The following is a 15402-nucleotide window of genomic DNA, read 5'->3' as shown; positions in this document are numbered from 1 at the left end:
TGTATATCTTAAAAATTTAAGAAGCAAATTTCAGACATCAAATTTCTCTTAGCCGATCAACTAAATAAGGGGGAAATTGTGTAAATAGGCTTTTTGCCAAACCATTCCTTTAACATATTAATAGAGTAGTCATGGCATTCCCAAACAGCTATGTTTGCTTGACTGATATGTGGATGTTTCAGATGGACATGATCAGTCTTTTGCCCCTGGACGTTCTGTACTATTTCACAGGCGTTAAATCCATTCTGCGCTTCCCACGTATTTTAAAGGTAAAACCAGGTCTAACATACACAACTTACACTGCACTTAGATACATACACAACTAGGACTACAGAAGTTTGCTTAATAAATATACTTCTCTGTTTGCCATACAGACGAAATCAATATTAATAATACTGCTCATTCTTTCTGTCAGTACATGGCATTCTTTGAATTTAATGATCGTCTGGAGGCAGTGATGAAAAAAGCCTACATTTACAGGTAAGCCTAGAGTACACACCATACAATAATACCACACGTTAAAACATGTACGTATATCTATTTATACAGTATATACGTACTGTATATATGTACTATTTCATTCATTGTTTTCTGTTTGAAATGACCCATTTTTAATCTTTCCTAAATTTTCCAAATTTTCCAAAATTTCCAAATAAAAGTGTGTTTGCAAATCTAAACCCGAAAAAGCTAATGTTAGTGTCTGCCCCATTCCTTCTATCTTTTACAATTTACACCTACACACACAGACACACACACACACACACACACACACAAACACGCACATACACCTGGCATCAGGAGGATCCTTCCCATGTCCAAGACTCTTTTTTATTTTTTATTTTCTTTATTATATTAAGATAAAGAGAATATATACTGGGCAAATTTTATGGAAGCACTGAAACGCAAGTTGTGAAAAAAAAAGTTTATTCAGTGAAGATATCTTATTATTTCATCTGAATAACTAATTATTTCAAGATTGTCTCGTTATTTTTGACATATTATCTTGTTAAACCAACTCAAAGTTTAACACCACACAAGCTTTCAATATGAATAATTTATTGAATATCAACTTACAATAATAATTTTTATTCTGTTTCTTGCTTCCCAGACAGTAAGTCAGACACTGCTTTAGTGGGGTTCAGTTGACGCATGTACAAAATACACTGAAAATGTGGGATTTTTTTTTTTTTAAATTGGAAATAAACAGAATGGTTTAGAATTTTTTAATATTTAAAACAAAGAAAGTAAATGTTCAATATCTTGAATATTTAATATTCAAGATTCTGCGCTATTTCTAGGTCCCTAAGTTTGTGATATTGACCATGTTAACTGCTTTGTACAAAAGGTCAGATTTTCCTCATGCCTAATCTCTTCCACTGGCGTATGAGTTCATTCAGACGACACTCCGATGGATTTTATCTAAAATGGATCATAAGTTTTTGCACAACCTTGTGGAGAGTATGCCAGCTCGAGTGCACACTGTCATTAAAGCAAAAAAAAGGAGACATACAAAAAATACTAAGAAACTATACTGCATGTATATATTGTAAAATTGTATGTATATATTCGAAAGATTCTCACTCAAGATGTTGTCAATAATATAATTTGTAATGAAATTGTTGTATTCAATTAGAAACGAATGCAAAATAGAAGCATTTTCTTTAGTGGTCTCAGACCTACTGCACATCTAATGATTGGTCTTTCACTCAGATCACATATGTTCAGATATGATAATGGCTTTGAGTAACAGGATATAATGTCAAATCTGACAGGATATAAATTATTACATGGGATTATTTCCACTGGGCCTTTCATAGAAGGAAATATACAGTACAGTGTAATCTTTACAGACACATGCACACACACACTCTATAAAAATTACTGACATGACAGATTTGGACAGGGCTAAGATCCTAGAGACATTCCAGTAATAATTACATTACCCCAGCCCCTCATGTAAAACTAATCCAATTCAAACAGGCCAATTTTCTGTCCTCTTCCACTCATATCTTTCTCTCAGAGTGATCCGGACCACCGCATACTTGCTCTACTCACTGCACTGCAACGCCTGTCTGTTCTACTGGGGCTCTGATTATGAAGGCCTCGGCTCCACGAAGTGGGTCTATGATGGCAGAGGCAACAGGTGACTCCTTCACCATGCACTCCAAAGTCTGTGTGATTATCTCGATACCATACAGAAAAACATGTGTGTGTGTGTGTGTGTGTTTTCATCATGCAGTTATATCCGCTGCTACTACTTTGCCGTAAAAACTCTGATCACTATCGGAGGTCTCCCAGATCCCACGACAGTTTTTGAAATCGTCTTTCAGCTGGTCAATTACTTTGTGGGTGTGTTCGCTTTCTCGATTATGATTGGTCAGGTGGGTGAAAAAAAGAGCTGTAACGCTACTGAGTGATTTCAGACCTCATAAAATGTCACAAATAATGTGTTTGTGTGTAGATGAGAGATGTTGTAGGAGCAGCTACTGCAGGTCCGGCGTACTACAGGTCATGTGTGGACAGCACAGTAAAGTACATGACCGCCTATGGCATCCCACGTGAGGTTCAGAACAGAGTCAAGACTTGGTATGACTATACCTGGCAATCACAAGGCATGCTGGGTAAGAGCGAGTCAAATGGAGTTGAATATGTTTATGTAATACAGAGTTGCGTAATGAAATTCAGATGAAATTCATTCAGATTACACAAATGCAACATGGGACTCTCACTGATTAGAAAGAAATGTTTTAATTTCTTGAAGGATCAGCTAAAAATGAGATTTACCCAATTTTCTCCTTACCCCAAAATGTAGCTGATCAGCGTTTTGCTTCTTTACCGTATACTCAAGCTTTGTATACGTTGTACTGTTAATATGTTGCTAATGCAGCGTATATCTAGAGTATAAGCATGCAAACTTCTCATTTAAATCATCATATACTCACCTCAAAGGGCAGTATTTAGCTCAGCAATACCATTTATACTTAAGTTTCATAAAATAGCAAAATACATATACAAATAAATATACAAATAAAGCTGGGAAAATATTATCACCTTAACCACTTCTGATTTTTGGCATGAGGAACCAAATAAGAAGTCCATGTAAGGAAAAAAAACATGACATCTGGTTATTGGAAATTAATAATTAAAAAAGAAAGAAAAAAAAAGGTGGCGCAATGGCCAAAATCTGATTATTTTCCTGTAACATTAAGTGTTTTATTCCTCTTATACCACAGCAATTTGTAAGTGATTCCATTTTTTTCATTACTTATTATCCATTTATAGTAACAGTTAATGTTGTGGAACTTCCATGAATCAAGTTAGTTCATGTTATCACTTACGTACATTATAGCAGCTATAAATAGTTGTTCTCTTACCCATTTCTACTTTTCTTTCTCTTGAAGTTAATAAGACAAAGAAAACCCAGTTCTGTGAAATGTTGCAGAGAAACCTCAAAGCAAAAATGCCCCTGTGCAGAAAACTGACATTGGAGACTCCTTACATAAATGTTAAATAAATGTCTCCTCACAGAAAGCGTCACCATATCGACAATTATATATTTTCTTTGTCAAATAACACCACTGTATTTCTATTCTGTTTTTTTTTTTGTTATGTTTAGATTATATGAATCATTCTCCATATACTGTAAGTTCCTGTGAATTAGATGTTACTATAGAAATGATGACGTATTAGAACAACCGCATCAGTACAAGTTATAGAAAATTAAACACCTTCTAAGCAATAAGATTTGAGAATTCAATTATGCAGTGGTATACAAGATTAATTAACAACTCAACATGGTTTAAGACAAGTGTGTGATGATTTAGACACATGCTTTCTTCACTTGCAAGCACCATAGCACCACTGCAAATCTAAAGAAGTAATATTCATATATCAAGCATGTCTTGCCTGATTACATTTGGTGTAAGTGGAAAATTGGGTAAGTTGTGTCTTCCTAGTGTAGTCAAGGTTGGGTATTATTTCTCACCTTACATATACTGTACAGAGGGGTATCTCTGTGTGTAGATGAACAGGAGTTGCTCATACAGCTGCCTGATAAGATGCGTCTGGACATCGCTGTGGATGTGAACTACATCATTGTCAGCAAAGTGGCCCTCTTCCAAGTGAGTCACTTAAAATTCACTTAAACATTCGCTTGCAGTAGAACAAGGAATAGATGTACAGTATATTTTCTGTAATTGGAGGACACACCAATAGTAATTCACCTCAGGTTCGAAAGTCTGGGTCAAATACCAGGAACTGTTTATCTCACTGCAAAAACATAACATCTTAGCAAGTGAAAATATCATGAACGTATTCAAATTTATCTTGTGTTTCCTATTATGAGATTACAAAATACCAAATATACGATTATTAAGCCTGTTTCTAGACATTGTTACTAATTTCAAGGATTAAATGTTCTTATTACATTGACAGATAATTTTGCTTCTTTCTAGGAATAAATGCTTAAAATTAGCAAAAAAATAACAAAATTAAAAATAAGACTATTTAAAGCTTGAAATTAGTTTAAAAAAGGTCTAGAAATAGGTTTAAAAAGCTTATATTTGGTTTATTGTCATGTTATAATAAGAAATACTAAATAGGTCTGACTATATTTAAGATATTTTAACTCGCTAAGATGTTATTTTAGAGTCTTGCCATCTTATCTTCATGGGTGTCTTGCTCTCATTCTTAGGGTTGTGACAGACAGATGATATTTGACATGTTGAAGAGACTGAAGTCTGTGGTCTACCTCCCAGGAGACTATGTGTGTAAGAAGGTTAGAGACTTTGCACATTCTTTATATTTTATACCACAGCATTTTTATTATATTCTCAAATCTGATTGGTCAGAAAGTGTTGATTAATTTTCTATAACAGCAGCTCTGACAATAGTTTCAGCTGCAAGACAAAGATCACAGGTTATGTACTGTAAATGCACTTTTAAAAAAAAAGTTATAGTTTCTGAGTAACAGCTCATTCACAGGGACTTGGTATAGTATGGTGGACAGTCAAATAATTTACGCCTAACAGTATGTAGATTTTTAAAAAATGGATAGAGATGGACGGAGGGAGTATAATAACTCAGCTTTAAAGGACCTGAAGATAACTTTAGTGATATAAATATATTTTAGGTTAAATTTGGGTTAAGTCCTTTATCTTTTTGATGCTCGTGTGGCTTGTATGAATCTGCTCCCTCTGTGTCAGGGTGAGATTGGCAGGGAGATGTACATCATCAAAGCTGGAGAGGTGCAGGTGGTTGGAGGCCCCGATGGTAAAACTGTGTTCGTGACTTTGAGGGCTGGATCTGTGTTTGGGGAAATCAGGTGAGTGTTCTTGAAGTTTCACTGTATGATGAATTACCATCATTTCTGGACAATATTTTTGTGTATAACAAAGTAAGTGCCTTTCTCCATCAGCTTGCTGGCTGTGGGTGGAGGGAACAGGCGCACAGCTAATGTGGTGGCACACGGCTTTGCTAATCTCTTCATCCTGGATAAGAAGGACCTCTCTGAGATCATGGTGCACTACCCCGAGTCCCAGAAAATACTGCGCAAGAAGGCCAAGTGAGAGGAGAGGGGCTCTGATGATCTGCCTCAGCAACCGTTATTCTCATACACACATACACACACAGTGAGGGGAAATAAGTGTCCGGACACTTATGTTTTTGTTATTTAATGTACCTCCAGTGCATATATCCACTTTATCCAATTTACACACATAATGTCTTTTGACTTTGTACCCTAAAAATACAATCAAAAAAGTATGTATTTATAACCACAAACAAAGATACGCATGTTTTTTTTAAAAAAACTGATAGGCGAAAAATATTTGGATACTATATTAAATATATATATATTAAGTATATATGTAAAGGTTACATAAAAATAAAACAAATTCTAGATAAACGCAGCAAACAGATGTTCTCATGCAAATCGGTTGGGAAGCTTTCATACAATCATGTAAGCAATCATGGTGAAAGTGATGGAGCTTCTTAAAATTCTTAGGGACAACATTATTAAACAACAGTCAAATAGAAAAAGCTACAGAGCCATCGCAAAGACTTTATACATTCTTGCCAGTACAGTTGGTGGTTCCAAGAGTTCATGGAAACAACAAATAATCGGCCCTGGACAGGTGCGCCATGTAAGTTTTCACAACGCACTCTCAGACTAATCATAAGGAAGGTAAGCGAGAAGCCAATAGTCACTTGAAAAGAGTTGCAGGACAGCTTGAAAGCAGCAAGCACAACTGTTACACAGAGAACAATAAGCAATGTACTGCACCACAATCATCTCAGTTCCTACACCTCATGAAAAACTCATCTGTTGAAAAAGAAGCACAGAGATGTATGTCTAAAATTTGCATACAATCATTTAGACAAATCAGAACTCTTTTTGGAAAAAAAAGACAAAACAAAAATAGAACTTTTGGGCAATATTTCAGCTCATCATGTTTGGAGAAGGAAGGATTGCATGTATGATCCCACAGTGAAGTATGGAGGTGGGAACATCATGATATGAGACTGCTTCTTTGTAAACAGTACTGGGGAATTATATATTATTGAAGGATTCATGAATAGAGCGATCTCCTGACTTTAGTTATCGAGGATTTTGAAACTGTGAATCCATCAGAGGGACCCTTGTATCTTTGGGGAACTGATGACAATTTACCAAGAGGAATGGTTCAACATTGAGCCACATGCTGCAGAAACATAATTACTTCTTACCGTAGATGTCTAAAAGCTGTATTTTCCAATAACAGGTACTCGGCAAAGTATTAATGTTGTTATTTTGTGGTGTCTGGATTCTTTTTTCACCTGTCAGTTAAGTTTTTTAAACGTCTTTGTTTATGCTTATGAAAACCTACTTTTTTATCCTATTTATAAATACAAAGTCAAAAGACATTATCTACTTATAAATATGAAACTTGTGTGTTAGGTGTGTAAATTTACGAAGGATACTGTATATGCACTGGAAGTATATGAAATAACAAAAGTAACCGAATACTTATTTCCCCTCAATGTACACCAGTTATGCCTAGTCTGAGTGAACCAATCACAGCACAGATCTGCTTGTGGTTGAAACAGTGTACTAAACCAAAATGTTGTGTGTGAGATTATGTTAGTAGAGATTTAACTGAAATCAGTCAGAGGTGGGTCTCATGATACCTATTTACTACTCGCCCGTGGATCCAATTCATCACCATTGTATGTCTGTGTGCCTTGTGTACTCACTGTACTCACTCTAGTTTGCTGAATTTATCCTTATTTAGTAATTAAGATGTATAAGCCTCAACCACAGATGTCCTGAAAGCCCATAGCACTGTTTACTGCTCTAACAGACCTTAATGCTTAAATCATTAGCATGTCAAGTCTTTCATTAACTACATCAGTTGTGTTAAAGCTTCTATATTGCTATATCTTCATGGACTGATGCTCATGATCTGTTTGGTTGAGCTCATTGGTGTGCTTGTGTTACTCAGGAAGTTGCTAACGAAGGATAAGAAGCCTCCGGAAGAGAAGGGTTCGGGTAAGGAATCTGGTCAGGTGATCCCAACACGTCCAGAGACTCCCAAACTGTTTAAGGCTGCTCTGGTGGTGGGCAAAGGAGAAACGTTCGCCAAACTGAAGGAGACCTACAAAGAGACTGGAGCCACACTACAGGTGCTTACCTTGACTCTATACAGCATGTGGTGGTCTGGGAGAACCTGCCAGATGTCAGTGTAGCTGAATTTTAGCTAACAGCCAAAGCTGGGTTTTTCTGCATATAACATACTTTCTCTCCTCGACCTTAAGAAAATATAAAATGATCTAGAAATGTTTTTATTTTCTTTCTAACCTTGCTAGCCAAGTATGCTTTGACCTTTATGCTTTGACGTTTTTGGATATCTGCCACAGCAAAATGGATATAAGCCTAATAGATTCAGTTTGTAAGTGGTCTAATTACCAGTTGTTGAAGTATCTGTTGCTGATAGTGTAGAGATGGCAGCAGACAATATTGTAATGTTTGAATGCTAATAAAAAATAGGGAATTTAAGCAACATCTCATATCTCACTAAATTAATCACTGATTGTTTCAACACTCATGTGAGCAGTCAGATCAAATTTACACACTATGAGGCTCCTGTTCTTTAAATTCGCCTGATCTTTTTCCAAATTCTCCTCGACCTTTACCTATCAAGTTTCAGTGAACCCGTGCCCACTGTAACCTCAGATTTCTGTTCCTGACTGATGGGGTGGAACTGCTGTTGCAGGCCAATGAACCACCAAGGTTCATCATGTTGCGTATTCTGAGATGCTTTTCTGCACACCACTGTTGTAAAGGGTGGTTATTTGAGTTACTGTATCCTTCCTGTCAGCTCAAACCAATCTGCCCATTCTCCTCTGACCTCTCTCATCCCCATGGCATGTTTGGTCCACAGAATTGCTGCTTACTGGTTTTCATTTTTCATACCATTCTGTGCAAACTGTAGAGAGTATTGTGTATGAAAAGTCCAGGAGATCAGTTTCTAAAATATTCAAACCATCCCATCTGTCACCAACAACCATGCAAAGTCACTGAGGTCACATTTTCTCCATTCTGATGTTTGATGTGAACATTAACTGAAGCTATTGATGTGCATCTGAAGAATCTACGCATTGTGCATACACTGCTGCCACATGATTGGCTGATTGGATAATTGCAGTAATTGCAAATGTATGAGTATATAAGTCTATAGATCTTCCTATTAATATGCAGTATGCCTAATCTATGTCAGGCATTTTTGCCATTTCTAGAGTTTTCCTTTATGTGTTATGTGTCATTTCAAAACTTTTATGATACATGATGTTTCTTATAACCTTTAATTTCCATGTCTCCGTCTCTCAGCCTGCTGGCAGCACAGCAGCACCCGTGCCCCCTCCCTCACCCGTTCACCGTCGCTCACCCATCCAGCGCACAGTCACACAGGATGATGATGATGACATGGTGGCACAGACCACGGACAGCACGGTGGTCATCCGTATGACCCCACACCAACATGGAGAGGAGATCCTAAGCGTTGAAATGGCGGAGGAAGAAGATGGAAAGGCTGAGAAGACAGAGCAAGAGGAGAAGAAAGAAGAATAGAAGTTGCAAGAAAGGAGAAGTTAGGACATGAGGCTGGAAAATGATCTGTTATTATCATGCTTTTACTATTATGGGGAACTATTCTAACTGAATCCAAACCAAAGCAGTGTGTGCTATTTAATTACAATTTGTGATGCTTTTCTGCTTTAAAATTAGACGAGCTTCAAAGGAAGGAGGCATGAGTGTGTGAGTGAGTGTGTTATAGAAGCTGATTACTTTTTCCTACAAAATACACTGCTCTGATTTCAGGAATGCGGCTTTGCCTGCATTTAAACTGCCACTCTGTCTTCCATTAAAGCCCTAGCTGTATGTAAGCAAATACACTGACATACCTGCATATGAATACACACATTTTCTGACCTTTACAGCAAAGCGACATAGATGTCATAGTTTTTTAATTGTCTTCATTGTAATATGACAAATTGTTAGTGTATTTATGGCAGGTATGCTACTCCAGCACAGACAGGAAGGTTACTGGAAGGTCAGTGTCTTTTAGCTTGGTACCATTTTTTTAGTTCTGCCTATCAGATAAATCATATATACTAAAGTAAATTGCAAGATTTACACATAACACATTATCTTAATAGGGTCTTTTATTTTGGTGGGTAAAACTCATGACTCAGAATTTCTGACCTCCAACTAGGAAAAACTAAAAACCCAACAAAACTAGAAATTCCTACTCATAAACTTGATGGTGTCCTCAACCCTGAGTTCAGCAAGTGACATCAAATCAACATGGCTGCTCACAGCATCTACAGTAAACAAAGTAGCATTTCTTTAAATAAATTATGCTGTATATACAAGTATTTTTTTTTAGATCAATCAACATGCCGACATATTCACTTGTACTTTATAACACTGACTATACAGTTCACTATTTTGAAGAGGAAATTATACATCACTCATCACAGTTAGCTGGCTAGCTTGTTGCTAACAAAAGACAGACATGGAGTTATCCATGTTTCTTTTCATCTTTGTAGATTGAAAGCAAAGAGTTTGAAAGTAATTCCGAGTTCTGTGTTCCCTCATCCAAGGTAAGTCAAATACAGCCTAAGTTGCACTAAAATCTGCAAAATTGTCTCCTGTCTCAAGAGAAAAAAGATATCAAGCTCCTCACTGGCTAACATTAGGATATTCTATACAAAAGACCAAGGCAAAATTACAAAATAAAATACACTGTGTCCCAAAAGTCTCCATAAATAGGAGACTATGTTTGCCAGCACCATGTTGGTTGTGCCTTCGTCAGAGGATGTTCGTGGACGTCCACTCCTCGGTTGGTCTGCAACACTTCCAGTCTTTTTGAATTTGTTAATAAGTTTGGCAACAGTGTCGTGTGTGATGTATGTGCCATGTTTCCTGTTAAATTCCATTGCAACCTTTCGACAGCTTCCTGATCCAGCCATGAGAATGATTTCAATATGCTCTTCTTTTGTCAAAGGCATTCTTAAAGATTATCTGAATATAAATATATGAAACATTTTGGAAGACCTTTTGCTAAAATGTGTTTCCTATGTATGGAGACTTTTGGGATACCCTGGTTAAACTAGTTGGGGGTTTTTGAAAGAGTCTCAGAAGTTTTAGAGGCAATACAAATTGTGCATCATTTGAAAATCCTGGGATATTAATGGAACAATCATTTTGTCTCTAAGCAGACAGAATTTGGAAGGAAGGGGGCTGCAGGTAGAGCCAGCACAATTGTAACCTTTTTTGAGTCAAATTACTCAATGTTGATTTCAATTACAGATACTTCCTACATAACACAATGCATATGATACGTGTTTTATCAAGTGCAAGTTTCCCTATATCATCACCAAGCACTATACATTTTCAGGGAAAGATTTCCTTTTTTTGTTTGGTTTTTTTTTTTCTTTTTTTTATATATAGAACCTTTGATTACTATGGTATGATATAGTTTTACTATGGTTTAACCATAATTCTATTAACATACACGCAAACAACATCTTTATGGTCTCTGCATCATTTGTGAAACAGTCTGAGACACTGTACAATTACACAAGATGCTGTACAATTATTACCACAGGGTGCACCCATGCTTTCTCACAATCTTGCAGGAGCAGCATGAGCAAGCTGTGCTAATAGTTAGTGTAGAGCTCTACATGTGCACAGCTGCACAGGTTTCAGTATTTGAACATGTAAGGACAAAAATAATAATGTTGGAAAAACAAACGTGTTGCAATTGTGTTAAAAATGTGCTGGCTCTCACCTACTCTGTAGAAAATTCTTTTTTCTGTAAAATACAATGTGAGGTCTTGTTAGACATTTTATATATCATGAACAGGAAAAGGAAGCATTAAAAAGTAACACTGCCCCATTAAGGGGGGTTTAATTTACATGCTAGTAACATTAACCTGCCACAAATAATAGGTGTACTCTGATTGATTTTTGTAAGTTGCACTGAAATCGAGCAATTGCAGGAATGTTGTATGCACAAAATAAAAATACTACAGCTGTGACTTGTCCATATAACGTGACTATTTTTCAGTATGTTTTCAGTTGCCATATTGTGTATTTTGTCAGTGTAAATTATCTTTGTGTTTCGTCACAAAATAACATGTACAGATCATAAGCAATGACTGGACATATTGCACAGAGAGAGAGAGAGAAAGAGAGAGAGAGAGAGAGAGAGAGGAAAAGGACAGGAAATGGGAGGATTTTTTGCATTGTTTCGCGCACCCTCTAGTAGACCCAAGACAGGAAGTGAAAAAAAGGCGAGAATCTAGGAAACAATACTGAATGAGCTGAGTTCATTCAGCAGACGGGAAACACTGATAATAGACAACTCTTCCAAAAGCTCTACAGTAGACTACAGCATAAACGTTGCTCATTATGTAAAGGATATAAAGATGTTCTTTGTGGTGATTCATTTGTTTACAAGATGGAACAGTTTGATAAATTCCTTTTATACCACAGCACTGTTGAATTCTCAAATCGGATTGGTCAGAAGGTGATTCATTTATTATAACAGCAGCTCAGACTGTAGTAGGCTGTAATTCAAATCGCAGATTTATATTAATCGTTCCAATACTTTATTGCTTCTATAACACAGGGACTTGTATGGTGGGCGTGCCACAATAATCTAAGAATAATAATAAACAGATTTTTTAAAAATCCATTTATTATGTTGTTATTTAATAAAGAATAACGTATAATCGTTGATATGGAAGGAGTCTCCAGTGTCAGCACTTTGTAGCAGTCAGTAAGTTTTCCACCACAGGAAAGTCTTCATGACAGACAACTTTGTGCTTCATCTTTTCTTGTTATAGAAAGAAAGGCTTATGAGGGAACGACCGTTTATACCTTTTATAACATAATTCGTAACAGGAACGAACTTGTGTCACAGACATTCCACAACATTAAATGTAACTGTAAATGCTTTAAAAGTACCATCATTCATTTCTGGACATGCTGTTATCAGAAAAATAATCAACTTTATGATGGTAATTTTAACTCTACTTCGCATCAGGTTGCATCACACCACCCTATTGTTTATTATTTTCCTGTAACAGCACACCCCATCATGGTTTATTCTTTACTTGGTACACCAGGGTAGCTGCTTACTTTTCAATGACATATAACACTGTGACATCATCATCACACCTCTATATCCATACAGCATGATATTAACAGCCTTTTTAAAAATGTCCTTATCATGGAATATCATCATTCCAGTATATCATCACTCCTCTGGTGTGCATTGTGAGATATTATAGATTTAAGGCATGTCTCTGCATTTGTAGGTAAAACATGCACATCTTAGTGCTTTCACACTACTGAGTTGTGAGTTCCTAGTTTCAATTAAAGAGTTTTAAGTCAATAGACTTAATGCAGTTGTTTGTTCTAGTGACTCGTAACCTGTGGTATGTGAAGGGCAGAGAAAGTCTAGTATCCTTCCAGCAATGATTAATTAGCCTGAAATATCTGAGAACAAATGTCCCCTCAGCTCATATGAGATCAGAGCAAGTCAGCATATTCTTTTGTATTTTAGAAATTTCTATCCAATGTGTGTTTGCATTTGTCTCAGGAAGAAATGAGGTTCTTTTAACATATTAATGTATACAATTTTATATATATATATATATATATATATATATATATATATATATATATATATATATTATATATACATACATACATATACATATAGAGAGAGAGTTCAAGCTGTGCAAATGTTGATGCTATTTTACACAATGTTTATATTAAAATGAGATTTTGGTATATACATACAGCCTGTACTGTATATACATACCTTAGCTATCTGGACCCCTAGCGGAGCACTGTTCATAAGCTGATTTATAGAAGTACATTTTAGGCACCAAGATGTGAAACATTACTGAAGAAATGTGGTTTGAATTATATTTTACTATACTATATGGTCTAAAAAATGCCTAGATATCTGTTTGAGGTGTTTGTAGGGGTTTTCTAATAATTTTATTTTTTTTATTTCATCTGTAATTTAAGCACAAGTGAAAGAGTGTCAACATAGTGTATATGCTTTAATAAAAATACCAGTTATCAGAGAGGATGGAGAATATGAGGATTTGTTTTTTCGTAAACCAACCAGGATTACACACTTTATCCTGCTCAAGAACCTTTCCCAGAAACACACTCTATATGAGATGCCAGTCTATCACACCATGAACCATGCACATACATTCACACATAAGCACAATTTAACATAGCTATTCCACCTTCTGCCATGTTTCTGGGAGGGAGGAGAAAACCAGAGAACCTAGAGGAAACCCACATGGACATTGCAAGAACACACACAGAAACTCCACACTGACGGTAACCCAAGCTCAGGATCGAACCAAGGATACTGGAGTTTTGAGGCAGCAGCACTACCCCTAACACTGTAACACTGTGCTTCCCATAAAATAAATAAATAAATAAATATGTTCTACTCGAATCACTCTTTTAAATCACTCCGGCAAACTGACTCGCAAGCATGGCTCTGACATGCTACAAAATATTGCAGTACAATATAGAAGTCCATTTTCAGACACTATGACCTAATATGGTGCCTGGGTTTTTTCACTATACTGCACACTATACAACATTTGTCCTTTTCGGGGTGTTAACAAACATAATATAGTAAAAAAAAATTCCCATGTGATGGATTATATTTGTTGTCTAAAAGTGATGGGCACTTTGGCTACTTTTGTAGCAGATAACAGACAGAACCAGCATGTAACTGAACTGCAGTTCAGTTAATGATCTGTATGTTAAAATGAATAAAACATGCAGCGCTAAAAACACCATTGGATAAAGTAGCAAGCACTATATACAATCTGTCACTCTTGTTTCAAGTATATTTGGATTTCCCTTAAGTACAAAGTGGTTAGATTTAGTATTTGAATAAAAAAGAATACCTATCATATTTAAATTTATTTAAAGGAGCCATTTGGAAGTGTTAGAGACCTCTGCTGTCTGCAAAGTAAACTGCAACTGCTGTGAAAATCTTCCACCCAACTGACACCACCATCTCTGGTAAATCATGCATCATGAGTTGCTTTTTAAGAAAAACAGGCAAAGTCGGGTGGCTTTATTCAGGCTAACTTCCAGAATGAAACATTTTAAACAGAAGCCTGAAATAAAGCAACTAAGATTAATTGCATGCAGGCCAGTACTGTTAATCATAGCTAGTTTGAATAATAACAGAGCTCCCACTGCAACATCTCTGGGAAACTTAAAAGTTTATTTCATTATGGTCCAGGGGCAAGGAACAAGCTAGTTTAGCTAGTTAACACAGAAGCGATCTCTTTCATGGCCCCACTGACAACAATAACTTTGGATTTCTTGTTTGTTATTAGCTAATTAGAAAGAGCTTTTATTGCCAAGTATGCTCACACACACAAGAAATTTCACTTGGTTGACTAATAATACTGAATTTGTAATGATGGCTTACTTCATAAGCTGTCGCCTAATGTTATGTTAGCTATGACTTTTTTGTAGCTTGCTAGATGACAAACAAATCTTGCTTATATCTGATTGAGATCCTACTCAGGTCATACACAGATACTGGATTATGTCATTTTCTATGGATGCGGGTAAGTAATTTGCCCCACCCTAGATTGCCACCCCATATTAAGTCATTGTGCCTTACTTGGCCACCCCATTGGCCACTTGGCCAAACAGCACTTTTAAGGTGTATACTATTTATGTAGATTACTGTATAGTACATACCCCTACTAGTGAATAGTAAATACTTTTAAGGATTTAAGTGTAGATATTTGTGCATTAGTATGAACAGTTATGTATAAAAGTAGTATGCAAGT

At 36.2% G+C, this 15402-nt stretch overlaps 1 protein-coding gene across 1 annotated transcript in view; it reads left to right on the top strand.

The window, feature by feature from the left end:
* cngb1a (cyclic nucleotide gated channel subunit beta 1a) overlaps positions 1-11580 on the top strand; it is a 43180-nt gene extending 31600 nt beyond the window's left edge. The window contains exons 28-38 of the mRNA XM_053234678.1: positions 183-269; positions 416-480; positions 2021-2143; positions 2240-2381; positions 2462-2621; positions 4024-4121; positions 4694-4777; positions 5205-5323; positions 5417-5563; positions 7482-7662; positions 8867-11580. Of these exons, the coding sequence (XP_053090653.1) occupies positions 183-269; positions 416-480; positions 2021-2143; positions 2240-2381; positions 2462-2621; positions 4024-4121; positions 4694-4777; positions 5205-5323; positions 5417-5563; positions 7482-7662; positions 8867-9106 (1446 nt within the window). The 3' untranslated portion in view covers positions 9107-11580. The remainder of the gene's footprint in view (positions 1-182; positions 270-415; positions 481-2020; positions 2144-2239; positions 2382-2461; positions 2622-4023; positions 4122-4693; positions 4778-5204; positions 5324-5416; positions 5564-7481; positions 7663-8866) is intronic.
* Positions 11581-15402: the final 3822 nt, after the last annotated feature.

The sequence above is a fragment of the Pangasianodon hypophthalmus genome, chromosome 6, assembly GCF_027358585.1.
Source record: "Pangasianodon hypophthalmus isolate fPanHyp1 chromosome 6, fPanHyp1.pri, whole genome shotgun sequence".
In the NCBI taxonomy this organism is placed as follows: domain Eukaryota; kingdom Metazoa; phylum Chordata; class Actinopteri; order Siluriformes; family Pangasiidae; genus Pangasianodon; species Pangasianodon hypophthalmus.
This window is presented reverse-complemented; position numbering and strand designations above follow the sequence as displayed.